Raw genomic sequence first — 14,179 nt, forward strand, 5'->3', positions numbered from 1 at the left:
TGTTACAAATGAGAAATCAGTTGAATCAGTTGCAAAGTTAAAGAGCTACAATTAGAAATATTGAGAATCAACTGGGACAAATAACAAATTCATCAAGTAATTGATCCCAAGAAACACTTTCCAATAATATAGAGGTAAATTCAAAAGACCAGAATAAAGAGCAAGTAAAAGCTATTCAACTAAGAAGTGGACGACAGTTGGATGGTAGAGTTCAAAGAGGGATTGAAGTTGAGAGAGAAGAAATTGAAGAGCCTAAAGAGGATGCTCCAAACGGTTTAGAGATACCTATTTCTCTAGTAAAAACTGACTTGAAAAAAACACCATCTCCATTTCCTCAGAGACTTTGTCAACAAAAGTTAGATAAACAACTTTAAAAATTTTTGGAAATCGTTAGAAAGCTCATGATTAATATTCCACTTGTTGAGGCCTTATAACAAATGTCAAGCTATGTCAAGTTTATGAAGAAAATTCTTAACAGAAAAAGGAAGTTTGAAGATAATGAGATCATTGCACTTAGTCAGAAGTGTGGTGCTTTAATTCAAAAAAAGCTTCCTGAAAAGATCAAAGGTCTCGGTAGCTTTACAATTCCATGTGGAATAGGAGATAGATTTTATGGGAAAACTTTATGTGATTTTGGTGCAAACATTAACCTTATGTCATTATCAATATTTAAAAGATTGGAATTAGGAGAAATATCCCATACTATCTAACTTTATAGTTAGTAGATCATTCAATAACATATCCTAAGAGAGTTATAGAAGAAGTTTTTGTGAAAGTGGATCAATTTGTCTTTCTTATAAATTTCATTTTGCTAGACATAGAGGAAGATAAAGAGATACCTATAAATTTGGGGAGATATTTCCAAGCCACGGGAAGAGGAATGATAGATGTACAAGAAAAGGAATTAACAATGCACGCAAATGATCAAATAATTATTTTTAATATTTCAAAATCAATGAAGTATCATGCAAAAGGTAAAGATGATGAATGTTACAAAATGGATGTGATAAGATATCTGAGTAAATGCTATTTCAAAGCAACTAATAAAGAAAAGCTTAAATGAAATATTTGGAACACGAGCAAGAAGATGAATTAGAGCAATTTGATGATTTTCATAAGGAAGATTCAAATTATGTTTGAGAAAGTTTTGAAGTTTTGGAAATGATAGAAAATGATAAATCTTTTTTTCCGTCAATTGAAAAACCTCTTGGACTTAAATTGAAATTACTTCCTAAAGATTTAAAATATGCCTTTCTAGATGATTCCTCAACATTCCCAGTTATAATTTCCTCAAATTTAACTTTAGAAGAAGAAGAGAGTTTATTTAAAAGTTTGAAGAATTGTAAGAAAGCCTTTGGAAGGACAGTTACTGATATTAAAGGAATCAGTCCTTCAATTTGTATGCATAGAATTCTTATGGAAGAAAACTACAAACCCAAGGCTAATCCTCAAAGGAGATTGAATCCTGTTATGAAAGAAATATTAAAGTGGTTAGCTGCTGTAATTATTTACCATATTTCAGATAGTGCATGAGTTAGTCCAATTCACTATGCTTCTAAGAAAGGAGGATTGATTGTGATTTTTAATGAACATAATAAGTTAATACCAACAAGTCAAGTCACACAGTGGCAAATAGGCATTGATTATAAAAAATTAAATATCACCACTATGAAAGATCATTTTACTTTACCCTTTCTTGATCAAATGTTGGATAGACTAGCTGGGCAAAAATACTTTTTTTCTGAATGGATATACAGTAGTCATCAAATAAAAATAGCTCCAGAGAATCAAGAGGAAACAACTTTTACCAATCCTTATGGTATATTGTCTTTTAGAAGAATGTGTTTTGGTTTATGTAATGCCCCAACTACATTTCAAAGATGTATGATGGTTGTATTCAGTGATTTAATTAAAAAAGTGATTGTAGTTTTTTTCTATGATTTTTCAGTATTTGTAACTTCATATGAATAATGTTTAGAACATTTATCAAGAGTTTTTAAGTGTTGTCAAGAAAGAAATTTAGTCCTTAATTGGGAAAATGCCAATTTATGTTAGCATGAGGAATTGTTTTAGGACATCACATATCAGAAAATAGTATGGAAGTAGATCCTGCAAAAATTCAAGTGATCCCTATTTTTCATCACTCAACAAATGTGATGGAAATTAGGAGTTTTTTAGGACATGTTGGATTCTACAGGCGATATATTAAAGACTTCTAAAAAATTGCTAAGCCTCTATGTCATTTACTCTAAAAAGATGTAATTTTTAATTTTTATAAGGAGTGCATAGAAGTTTTTGAGCTTTTAAAAGAAAAATTAGTCACTACACTAATTATTATTTCACTATATTAAGAAAAAACTTTTGAATTGATATGTGATGCAAGAGATTATACAATTTGAGTTGTTTTAGGACAAAAACATGATAATATTTTCAAAGTAATTTTCTATGCTAGTAAAACTTATAATGAAGCTCAAATTAATTATACCATAACTAATAAAGAGTTATTAGCAATAATATACACTATTAATAAATTCAGATTATATTTAGTTGGAACAAAATGTGTTGTGCATACAGATCAGTTTGCTATTAAATATTTAATAAAAAAAAAGATATAAAATATGCAAAACCAAGACTGATAAGATGGATTCTTCTTATGCAAGAATTTAACTTCAAAATAGTAGATAGGAAGCAAAATGATAATCAAATTGTTGATCATCTATCTAGGCTTGAATTAGGAAAATCACTCTATTTGAAAAAAAAAATTAATGAACATTTTTCAGATTAAAAATTGTTTAATAGTAAAGAGGTGTGTTCCATGGTATGCCGACAATGTGAACTTTATTGTTTGTGATAATATACCATATGGTCTGACATACCAACATAAGATGAAATTTTTATATGAAACTAAGAATTATTTTTGCGATGACCCATTTTAATATAAACAAGGAAGGGACCTAATTATTCAAAGATGTGTACCTTTAAAAAGAAACTTAATAAATTATTTAAAAAATATCATGATTCTAATTTTGTGGGACATTTTGGTGTTAATAATAAGAGCATATAAAATTTTGCAATCTGGATTTTAATAGCCTAAAATATTTTGAGATGATAACGCTTATATCAAAACCGGTGATCAATGTCAACGTGTAGACAATATTTCTAAAAGAAATGAGATGCCCCTCAATTATATGTTCAATGTGGAGATATTTGATGTTTGGGGATTAGACTTCATGGGACCATTTATACCATCTCTCAGAAATTTATATATATTGTTATGTATCTAAATGGATAGTCGTTGTTCATTTACCTCAATGTGATGCTCAAAGTAATGTAAAGTTTTTAAGAATGAACATATTTTGTAGATTTTGGATGTCGAGTGTGATCATAACTCACGGGGAAAGTCATTTTAGATATGCAATAATGGAGAAATTAGTAAAGAAATATCATTTGAACGATTGAATTGCTACTGCTTATCATCCTCAGATAAGTGGTTTGGTTTAATTATCCAGTCGTGAAATTAAAAGAATTTTGGAAAATTCTGTGAATCCAAAAAAATTGAATTGGTCAATCAGACTTGATTATGCTTTGTGGGCTTATAGGATTGCATATAAAACTCTTATAGGAATGTACCCATATAGTCTAATATTTTAGAAAGCTTGTCATTGGGATAATCTTATCATTGGGATTAGAATCTATAAATTCATTTATAACTACCCAATATATCTGAGTAGCGATTTTGTTAGAAATTGGAAGTAATTTAGTGAGATGTGATGACTTAATGGAAGAATTGACCTCATTTATCATTTGTGTTTATGTTTGTGTACAATAATATGTGGGACTTGAAGAACAATTTTATATTACTATGTTGATACCTGTTATGCTAGTTAGACTTTTGTTTAGTTAATTTCATTCTGGCATGTTTATTTTAGATTTACATTCTACTACATGTTTTTTATCCTCATAAATAATTGTAGATGTTTCTAATAGACATTTGTGGTAGATAGAATTTCTGAACTATTTTTCTTCCTACTTATATATTTTGTAATAAATGCTATACATTTTAAGAAATTAAGTTTAGGGGTAGGAAGAAAAATAAAATTTTTAATTGAGTAAACTTCTGTTTAGTTTAATATTATTGCAAGCATATTTTAGGCTAGATTTACTTTCTCCTACAGTCATTCTATCCTAATTATGCTTGTATAAGAATTTGATAGGATGTTGTAGTAGTAAGTAGATTCAACTTTTACATTTTCTTCCTCCTACATTAATGAAATTATTTGCAAAATATTTTAAAATTCAAGTTTGGGGGGAAGAAAATTTTCTTTTAAAAGAAAGAAACTAAATTTTATTTGTTCTCAATTAGCTATATATTCATAATTTAGTTTGACAGGACCTTTGGTTTAGAGGCTAACTTTTGATAACTATGTTTGTGTTTCTAATATATAGTAGGCTTAGAAACTGAAGTAAAAATATTTTAAATAATAAAGGTTAATTTCTAGAGTTAAGATATTTGGTACGAAAGAATAAGTCTATGTTAAGATTATATATTTTTTTTTAAAGTAAAGAAAATTGTATTTTTAAAGTATTAAGAATCTTAGAGTTTCATGTAAGAAGAAAAGAACGATGCTTTATGAAAAATCTTCAAAGCTAATATGAATTTATAAAGTGAAGGAATGTGAAAAGTTTTTAACTTTAAGAAGAGGATAGTGAAGTTCAAAATTATTAAAGGCTATCCAGATATAGTAATCCTCACACCAAAAAGAAGATGAAAAGAGAAGAAAAAGGATTGAAAAGGATCCTAAAAAGAAAAGAAAAGAAAAAGAAAAGAAATGTATGTGAGGAGAAGCTTGAGGAGATGCCTAATCAAAAATTGGCTTCACTTGAATCAACTTGAGGAAGAAGGCTTTATTAAATTTTCTAAACTTGTATTTGAGTATTAGTATCCTTACTAATAAAGTTCTCATGAAGTTTTTTTTCATATGGATATTCTAAGTGACTTTAATATGACAAATAACAATTCTTCTTTAAATGAATAGAGAATCAGAAATCTTAGACTTGACTAGTAGATGTTCTTATACTTTTAATTTTGACTTAAGTTGTTAAAAACTTTTTTTTAAAGTGGTGTTATTATATTTAGTAGACCAAATTATATATACTTAGAAGTTAAACTCTACACCAGAAGTCATATTTTTAGGTTGTAAATGTGTTACTTGAGGACCAGTAACAGTTAAGTTTGGGGGATTTTGATATGCCTAAAAAATGTTCAATTTTTCATATGCTTTTAATGCCTATATTTGGTGATTTTCAATGATATTTCACTTTAAAGGAATTTATTTTATACATTTTATGTTTCAGGGACAAGAAATGAAATTTTGGAGAAAAAGAAGCAAAAATGGTGCAATTTGGAGCAAAAACGAGCAAGAAAGAAAATTCTATCCTAGCACATTTCCATGTCCCCTTCTATGCTTAATCTCTTTTATACTTCTCACACATTTTTCAATGAAATTACACTTTAGAGGAAGGTTTTTTTATGATTATTTTGTAGGTTTATCTGTTAGGAATGTAACGCAACTGAAATGGGGCGAAACGGAGCCAAACTAGGCAAAATGGTGGAGTTGCGTAAAACGGGCACCGACGGCACTAGAACCAGCGTTGATAGTGCTAGAGAGTAGAAAATGATGTTGATAGCACCCAAAACAACATTGACAGCGTATGAGACAGTTTGGACGCCATCCTGGGTGAATTTCTAGAAAATTCAATGTATTTGGACACTTTTTGGAAGGTTACTTGAGGCATCTCTTGGGAAAGTTGCCCCTACACTATGATAGAGTTCTTTTATGTCAGAAAAAGTTGTGTGTGTGACTTGAAAAAAGTGGAGAATGTTTGGAGATCTTAGAATAGGAGTAGAAATGTAGATTTTTACCTTTTTGGAGAAATTGGTGAGGGGATTTTGAGAGAATCTGTATGGGAATGTTCTACCATTGCATGAATCTGCAAGAGACTTTGTGGGAGAGATTTTCATCTTTCTATCAAGGGGAAAAAGCTATGTATTGTGTTCTTCATTATCTTATAATTTTGTAAGCACTTATCTAGTGTATTTACTTTGATTTAATGAAGTTTTTTGTTGTGTTTTCTTCATGCTTTGTGATGTGTTTCTCTTACTCTTTCTTCCTTTTTGAAAATAATGGCATGAGAAGATTATGCCATTATTTTCCTTTTACTTTTCTTTTGCAATGAGTAAGATTTATGTTTAGGATATTGGGATGCATACTAGAAGAAGTTTTAATTATAAATTGTGATGGTCTTCCAACTCCGCTCTTAATTTACTTTTTGATTTGACCAATTGAATTGTTAAAATATGTTGTGAAACATATGATCTGGGAAATGGAGTATGAATTCTACAACAGAGTGAAAATCACATTTAAATCAATGAAGGAGTATTTTGTTCAAGGGACTATATGCAAATAAATAGGAAAATATACTTTGTTGGGTGTAGAACTGGAGATTTCTAGGGTGACAGACAAAAATTCCCCAATTCGATCTTAATGTTTAAAAACTAAAGCAAGAGTTAGCCTTTAGGGAAGGGAAGTGGGTGCTATGGAGTGGGAGCTAGTATTCTCCTAGACTAGCCATGGATTTAGGGACTAAACCTAAGATTAGCTAATGATATTCTATAACACTGAATTATGGTAAATAATTAAAATTACTCATATTTGACACATACAATATTTAATGTATCTCATTCCTTTACATTATCCAATTTGCTACATAAGAATAGTAGTTTTTAACATCTTGAAATTCTCACATTACATAGCCTACTCACATTTAACATTTAGGAATAGTTACTATCCTTACATTATTCGCATTTAGGAGTAGTTGCTAGATAAAACACCATTTTAATCGACATTCCAAACTAAGGACTAATAGTAGTAGATTGGAATTTGACTAAAAACATCTTTCATCTCTTCCTCGTGGGATCAATATTTGGGGCTTAATCAGAAAGTCTTATATTACTTGAAGTGATACGTGCACTTCTGTACAACCCATAGTGTGTGAACTATTTGCTATATTTCATAATATTTTACTTTTGTATGTTAGCTGCTAAATATAAATTGGGTCAAGTTTTTATTTTTTTTAAGCTAAATTACTATGTAATTATGGGTCGAGTTAAGTTTTTGGCATCGTCTCAAGAAAATTGAATTGACATAAAACAAGCAGAAAAACAACGCACACCAGGGGCACATCACCACCTAACAGAGCCATGACCAACAATGAGGAAGAGTATGAAGCTTGGAACACATGACTACAGTTAATGGACATAATAGACATTGTCATTTATGGTGATCCATAACTCATAATTTAGCAAGTTGGCGGATAGTACAAGATTTTAATGTCAAGACTAGCAGAACATCAACAATATATGATGAAGTTGTTGGAACAGATTCCTAGTGTGATACTATAGAATTCCTCGAGGAGATACTACCCATGCCAATTCTTTACCCAAGCTTGTTAAGGAATTGGCGTGTCCGTCGGAGGATTCTATTGTTGTTATGGTATAAGGATGTCAAGTTTTGTCACATAGGGATCTCAAAAGTTTGCACAAGCTTGGAAAGGAAGAGATAGTAGCTACAGTAACAGACAATATTGAGGATTGGCACAAGCCATTATAAGAATATTTACAAACAGGAAAGTGATCCACCTTAAAATTACTTATGTTCTTATATACATTTTATGCTCAATTTTTTAGGATATTACCATTTAATGAAGGGTATTTATATGTTTTTGGTTTGCAGGTGCAAGAAAAAGAGTTTAAGATTAAAAAAGAGGAAAAATACATCAAAAAGTAGAAAAATGACCTATATTTAAGAAAAATACCAAACCAGCTGAACTAGCTTCTAGGCTCCAGAAGCAGAAATTGGTTGGTGCCTAGGCGCTACAGTTTGGCGCCTAGTTGCCACGGTTATTTTCTAGAATATTCATTGAATAAGGCTAAATTTTGAAGAGATGTCTGAAGCAACCCTTGGTCATTTTTGTAGCTCTTTAAATATGGATAAATTCCAAGTGGCTAAATGGTCGTATTTATAGAGTTTTATTGTGTGTGAGTGTGTTAAGTGTGTGGGGAGTTTTCTTTATGAGTCTTTATTTTTTCTGGAGTTTGTGAGTCATGTAAGTGTTGTTGGAATCAGAGAAGTCGGAGAAAATCAGTGGAGTGATCGGGGGAACATTTCAGATAACTATTTGTATATTTGTCTTTAAGTTTTGTACTTTGGATTGAAGTTCTATAAATATACTTTATTTTGTTATCTCTATGCTTCGTGAATAGTTTTCTTTTTTTTTCTTTGCAATATAAAGTAATTAAGTAAGTGACTTTGATTTTGTTTAGAACTTGTTTTAGTCTTATAGATTGTGATAATATTTTTCCTGGTCCTTCATTTACTTTACAAATTGGCCACTTGTATTTACTTTACAAATTGGCCACTTGTATTTACTTTACAAATTGGCCACTTGTATTGTAAAAACCAGTTGAGGAACTTATAGAATTTAAAGGGGTAAAATTTCTTTACTTCTAAGTATCACATTCTACCTTGCAAAGAACGACTGCGATCATCCGAAGGGAGGTGCAAATAGATATGGAGATAAGGCTTGAAGGGCATAGAATTGATGTTTTTAGAGTGACAGACAAGATTCTTTTATCTATTTGGTCTAGAGATTGGAACTAAGGGTCATTGGTAGGTCCTATAGAGAGGGCATAATGAGTAATCTAGGAGTGAGAAACTATAATCGACCCAATTTTACTATACATGCCAACACTAACTTTAGATAACTTTAGATTAGTCTAACTTTAGATTAGTCAATGTTCTTTGCACATTTTGAAAGAAGTAAAGAATAGGTATGCTCCTATTTTTCACAATACCACATTTAAGTTTCTAAATAATTTTGAAATCTAACACAGATTATGAATTATTTGTAAGGAGAAAGTCTCTTTTTATATATTGTCTAAGTCATCACTTTTATTTTTACTAGCATGTTGTAGAATTTAGTAAACTTAATTTTTATCTTCAAATAATTGATGTAATCTTAAGTAAAGTTTTCTTAAAGTAAAAATTCTAGTATTTCATTTAATTGTTTTCTTGTTTTCAGCATTCTTGATGGAATGATAATGGGGTTTTTAACAAAAACTCTATATTACTTGAAAAGATACGTTTACTTGTGTAGTAACCTTAATGAGAAAACTATCTCTTTAATTTTTATCATATTAAATTTGTTCTCACTAGTCGCCAAATATAATTTGGGTCAAGTTTTTGGCATATTAAGGAACATAAATATCTGTGTGATTGCGAGTCTCGTCAAGTTTTTGCCGCCGTTGTCGGGGAAGCGACGGAAAAACGAAACTTTATAGGAAATATCTTTTTCAAACTTTTCTTTGAAACTTTATTTTTCATTGCTAAAAATTTTAGTTTTTACTTGCTTGCAGTTTTTTTAAATTACAAAAAATATAAAAAATTTTGAAAATTACAAAAAAAAAATATGAAAACCGAAAATTAAAAAAAATTTGCAAAAAACAAAAAAAGAAATATTTTATTTTATTTTATTTTATTTTATTTAGATTGTTTTAGTATTTTGTTTTTTTTAATTTTACTTTTTGTATGCGAAGTTCAAGATTTGAAGATTTAGTACGCTACAATTCTGAATTAGAACAAACCATAAGAAGAATTTGATAGAAAAAACAACTTCATAATTTTCAAGAAATGGCGAACACATCACAAAATAACATTGAAAGTTTTACTAATGAAAATGAATATCAAAATTTATAAATGCCTTTAAGGAATTATACAAACCCTACAACAGATGAAATTCATTTAAGTATTCAAATCTCTGCTGTAGCGGCTAATTCATTTGAACTTAAACCTATTATAATAATATGTCTTTCATAAATTTGGCAGGATTAATTAGGTTTAATAATATACATTATATTTAAATTTATGAAAGATATATTATTAAACCTGCAAGATATATTATGTAGCCAAATTTATGAAAGATATATGTAGCACTGAGTGAAAGTTAAGCCAAACTGTTGAAGCTTATGAAACTATTGCGCTAGTGAATAATGTAGTGCAATCACTCAGAAGAAGCTTCCTCAAAAGCTTAAAGACCCCAGTAGTTTCACAATACCCTGTGCGATTGGAGAGAAATTTTATTGAAAAACCTTATGCAATTTGGGAGCTAGCATTAATATCATGCCTTTATCCATTTTTTGAAGGTTAGAGTTAGTAGAAATTTCTCCCACCACTGTAACCCTTCAGTTTTTGGATCGATTTATTACTTAGTCTGTAAGGGTTATAGAAGATGTACTTGTTAAGGTGGATAAATTTGTCTTCCCTATGTTTTCATTGTGCTTGATATGGATGAAAATAAAGAAATTCCTTTTATTTTAGAGATATATTTTCTTGCTACCGGACGTGCTATGATTGATGTTCAAAAAAGAGAGTTGACCATGAGAGTTAATGATCAGGAAGTAACATTTAATGTTTTAAAGTCAATGAGGTCTCTTATTAATGAAAAATGTTATGGGATGGATATTATGGATTATATGATTGCTAAACATTATCAAGAAAAATGTGAAGTCATTTCAAAAGAAAAAAATGAATTGATATTAAATTAGGAAAGAATAGATAGTGAATTTGAAAGTGATTTTGAAGAAAATCGTTAGAGATAAATGCTGAGGATACAAATTATGTTCAGAAAAATTTTGAGATTTTGTATACTAGTGAAAATAGTAAATAATAGTAAATCTCTAATCCCTTCAATAGAAAAACCTCTTGAACTTGAGATGAAAGTACTTCCTACACATTTAAAGTATGCATTCTTAGGAAATTAATTTACTTTATCTGTAATAATATCCTCATTTTTAACTAACCATTAGGAAGAAAAATTATTGGAGACATTGAGAAATTATAAGAAAAATTTTTGTTGGACATTAGTAGAAATTAAAGGAATCAGTCCTTCAATCAGCATGCACAGAATTTTCATGGAAGAGAATTGTAAACCTATGGCTCATCCTTAAAGGAGATTAAATCCTATATTGAAAGAATTGGTAAAAAAAATTTAAAGTGGTTACTGATGCGGGCAAAATTAGTGTGATATTTTTTCAAATATTTTTTTAATGTTACAAAAAAAATACACATGACAGATACAATAGTAACTATACAGTTTAATCCCAACAAAAATAACTTTAGTGGAAATAGTTTTATCTTTTTAAAAATATTTAAATTGCTAAATCCCTGAAAAAAACAAGTACATGTATCGCTCAAGTATTAAAGGGCTCTTATGAAGTCAAGGTTCTGATCCCACAAGGAGGTTGGAAATGCCTATAAGTAAATTCTTAAGATTATAATGTAAACTACAATTTTAAACTACAAAGGTGAAGTGCAAAATTTGAATCTAGAGTAAATGAGTGAATGTTAAATAAAATGCAGTTAAAAGACTAAGTTAATTAAACTAATTGCCAAACTTTCAAAAGTAAACTTACGAAAACTAAACAAAGTTTTTGTGATAAAGAGTTCAAATTTAAGAAAGCATCCTTCCTATTTACAATGAGTATCTGGATTGTGAAGAAATGAAAATCATATATATATATATATATATATTTTTTTTTATTATTTTTTTTTTATGTAAGGAGCATAGCCCCAATTCATTAAAAGTAGCCAAGTACAAAGAGAAGGAAGGTGACAGGAGAGGGCTTTTTAAAGGTAAGCTCCTCTCTAACCTATTACACATACTTTCTAAGATAAGGGATAGGCAAACGATCACTGGATAAAAGGAAGTCCAGTGGGGGGGGAATTCTTCTACTAACTAGTGGAACTTCTGTAAAAAGTCCCCTTCTAGCTAGCCAGTTGGCTGGTCTGTTTCCTTCTCTGTGAATGTGAGAAAACTTTAGGGAGCAAACTTTTAGCAGTTGATGAATACCAGACATCCAGCAGATTAAATTCCAAGGAGTTTTTGAGATCCCATGGAGGATGTTAATAAGTTGCAAGGAGTCAGATTCAACCCATAATTGATCAAACAAGCAAGATCTGGCTAAGTTGAGGGCCCAGAAAACTGCTTGACATTCTGCCTCAAGTGAGTCAACAGCCTTGATTGGAGATTGGAAATATAATATGCATTTCCCCTCATGGTTCCTAAAGACCCCACCAATGCCTGCAGACTGGGATTTTTGGCTGCCATCTATGTTAATTTTGATCCAACCAAGCTTTGGGGGAGTCCAGCAGATAGTCACAACTTTGGAAGTTTGAGGCTTGAGAAAAGAAACAATCTCCAACACAGTCTTATACTTTTTAAAGTTGATCAGTTTTTGAATAAAAGCAATACAATTTAGACCCACCCTCTTAGGATCAATAAGGGAGCTATCATGCTTTGCCTGGTTCCTTGCCATCCACACAAACCATGCCACAATATTGGGGATGTCCTGGAGTTCAGCACCCCTCCAATCAGCCCAGCTAGTATAGAACATCTTCCATGTGAGGTGCAAGGTTGGGATTCTAAGTTTACCAATCACAAATGACCAAACCTCCTGTACCCAATGACACTCAAAGAACAGATGGGAAATTGTTTCCTCTTGAGCCAAGCAGAAAAAACATCTAGAAGGACCCCTCAAACCCTTCAACTTTAGGATGTCATCCGTGGGAATCATCTTTGAGAAAAGTCTCCAAATGAAGAAGGACATGGATGGGGTGAGGAAATTATTCCAGATGGTGTGACCCCAGTGTACCAGATGGGGTTGTTGAGAAGGGATAGGGTTCTTTCTAACCACAATTTTGTCTTTCACCCCAGGTTTGATAGTAAGCTTCTGAATACTGCTTAATTGAGATGGGCTACAGAAAGGAATGATAGGAGCAAGGTTCCACTTGCCAAAAGCCCAGATATCTTTCACAAACATAGGGGCAGCTGGGACAAACTGGTCCTGAATAAGGCAACCATCCAATGACCAATTATCCCACCAGATGTTAACCAAGCCCTCACCAAGTTCCCAGACAAACAACTGTTCAGCATCCTGTCTAACTTTTAACATCCTTTTCCAGATTGGAGAATCCCCCACACCCACATCCTTTTCCAAATTATTGTCAATACATATATAAAGATGGTTGCGGTTGGACCTAGCTTTACTCTTCTAGGGTTTTAGCAGTGATGGATCTTCTTGGAGGCACTGTGGAGCTAGGTAGAGGAGCTACTTTTCTCTTCAAGGTGTTTTTGTTGGTTGAGAAGGTTGTTTTGGTTTTGCTTGGAAGCCTTCTTTTAAACTATTGTTACTGTTTTATTGCCTTGCTGGAGCAGCTTGCTATTTTTGCTTCACTAGCTTGGGTGTTTTTGGCACAGGACTGGCTTTGTCAGTATTGAATATTTGTTGGTTTTTTCTGTTTCATACTCTACTTGAGGTTTCTGCTACTATTTTTCCCCTTTTCTGAGTTTTGGTTCTTTAACTAGTTGTGTTTTTTCCAGCTCCTGGTTTTCCCTTTTGTTTTGATTGGTGCTTTCAATGGAATACCACATTGATGTTGAAACCAATGCCCAATTGACCAAGACAACTTTTGTTGAAGTTGTTGGAAGTGGTTTTGAAGTGCCTAAATCATTTGATGCCTAAATCAGCCTAAATCATTTGATCATTTGGTTTTCCCACAAAGTCTTCATGATGCTACTGCAAGGAGGGGGCTTTGCCCTTTTATTAGTCCCTTAGGAATGAAGGAAGGGGAACCTGCCAATATATTCTCTCCACAAGAACTTAATGATCTATATGAAACTATTAAGTTTACTTTAATAGGAATATTTCAATACGGTCATCCAAAAATGGACTTGGTAAATAAGTATTTTGAGGATTTGAAACATACAGGATCAAGGAGGCTGGGATTATTAGATAGCAGACACCTGTTAAGCTCTTTATTTAATGAAGAATACTATGAAAGAGCATTTTCTAAACAAACCTTGATCATTAATGGAGTTCCAATGAAATTAATGAAGTGGAAACCTAGGTTTGACCCTACGAAGGAACCTCCTATTGTTCCAATGTGGCTCAAATTCCCTAACCTTCCTATTCAATATTACCATCAAAATGTGCATTTTAGCATCAGTAGAGTGCTTGGTTGTCCTCTGAAAATTGATGCTCCTACTTATAATTTGTCTAGAC

The 14,179-nt window shown here is 31.3% G+C and overlaps 1 protein-coding gene across 1 annotated transcript; it reads right to left on the reverse strand.

Moving 5' to 3' along the window:
* Window positions 1–11,770: 11,770 nt before the first annotated feature.
* Window positions 11,771–13,069, reverse strand: LOC110035864. Its single transcript, XM_020740213.1, has one exon. It carries the CDS (start codon window positions 13,067–13,069, stop codon window positions 11,771–11,773), a length of 1,299 nt encoding a protein of 432 aa, XP_020595872.1.
* Window positions 13,070–14,179: the final 1,110 nt, after the last annotated feature.

Source organism: Phalaenopsis equestris, unplaced genomic scaffold (assembly GCF_001263595.1).
Source record: "Phalaenopsis equestris unplaced genomic scaffold, ASM126359v1 Scaffold000002, whole genome shotgun sequence".
NCBI lineage: Eukaryota > Viridiplantae > Streptophyta > Magnoliopsida > Asparagales > Orchidaceae > Phalaenopsis > Phalaenopsis equestris.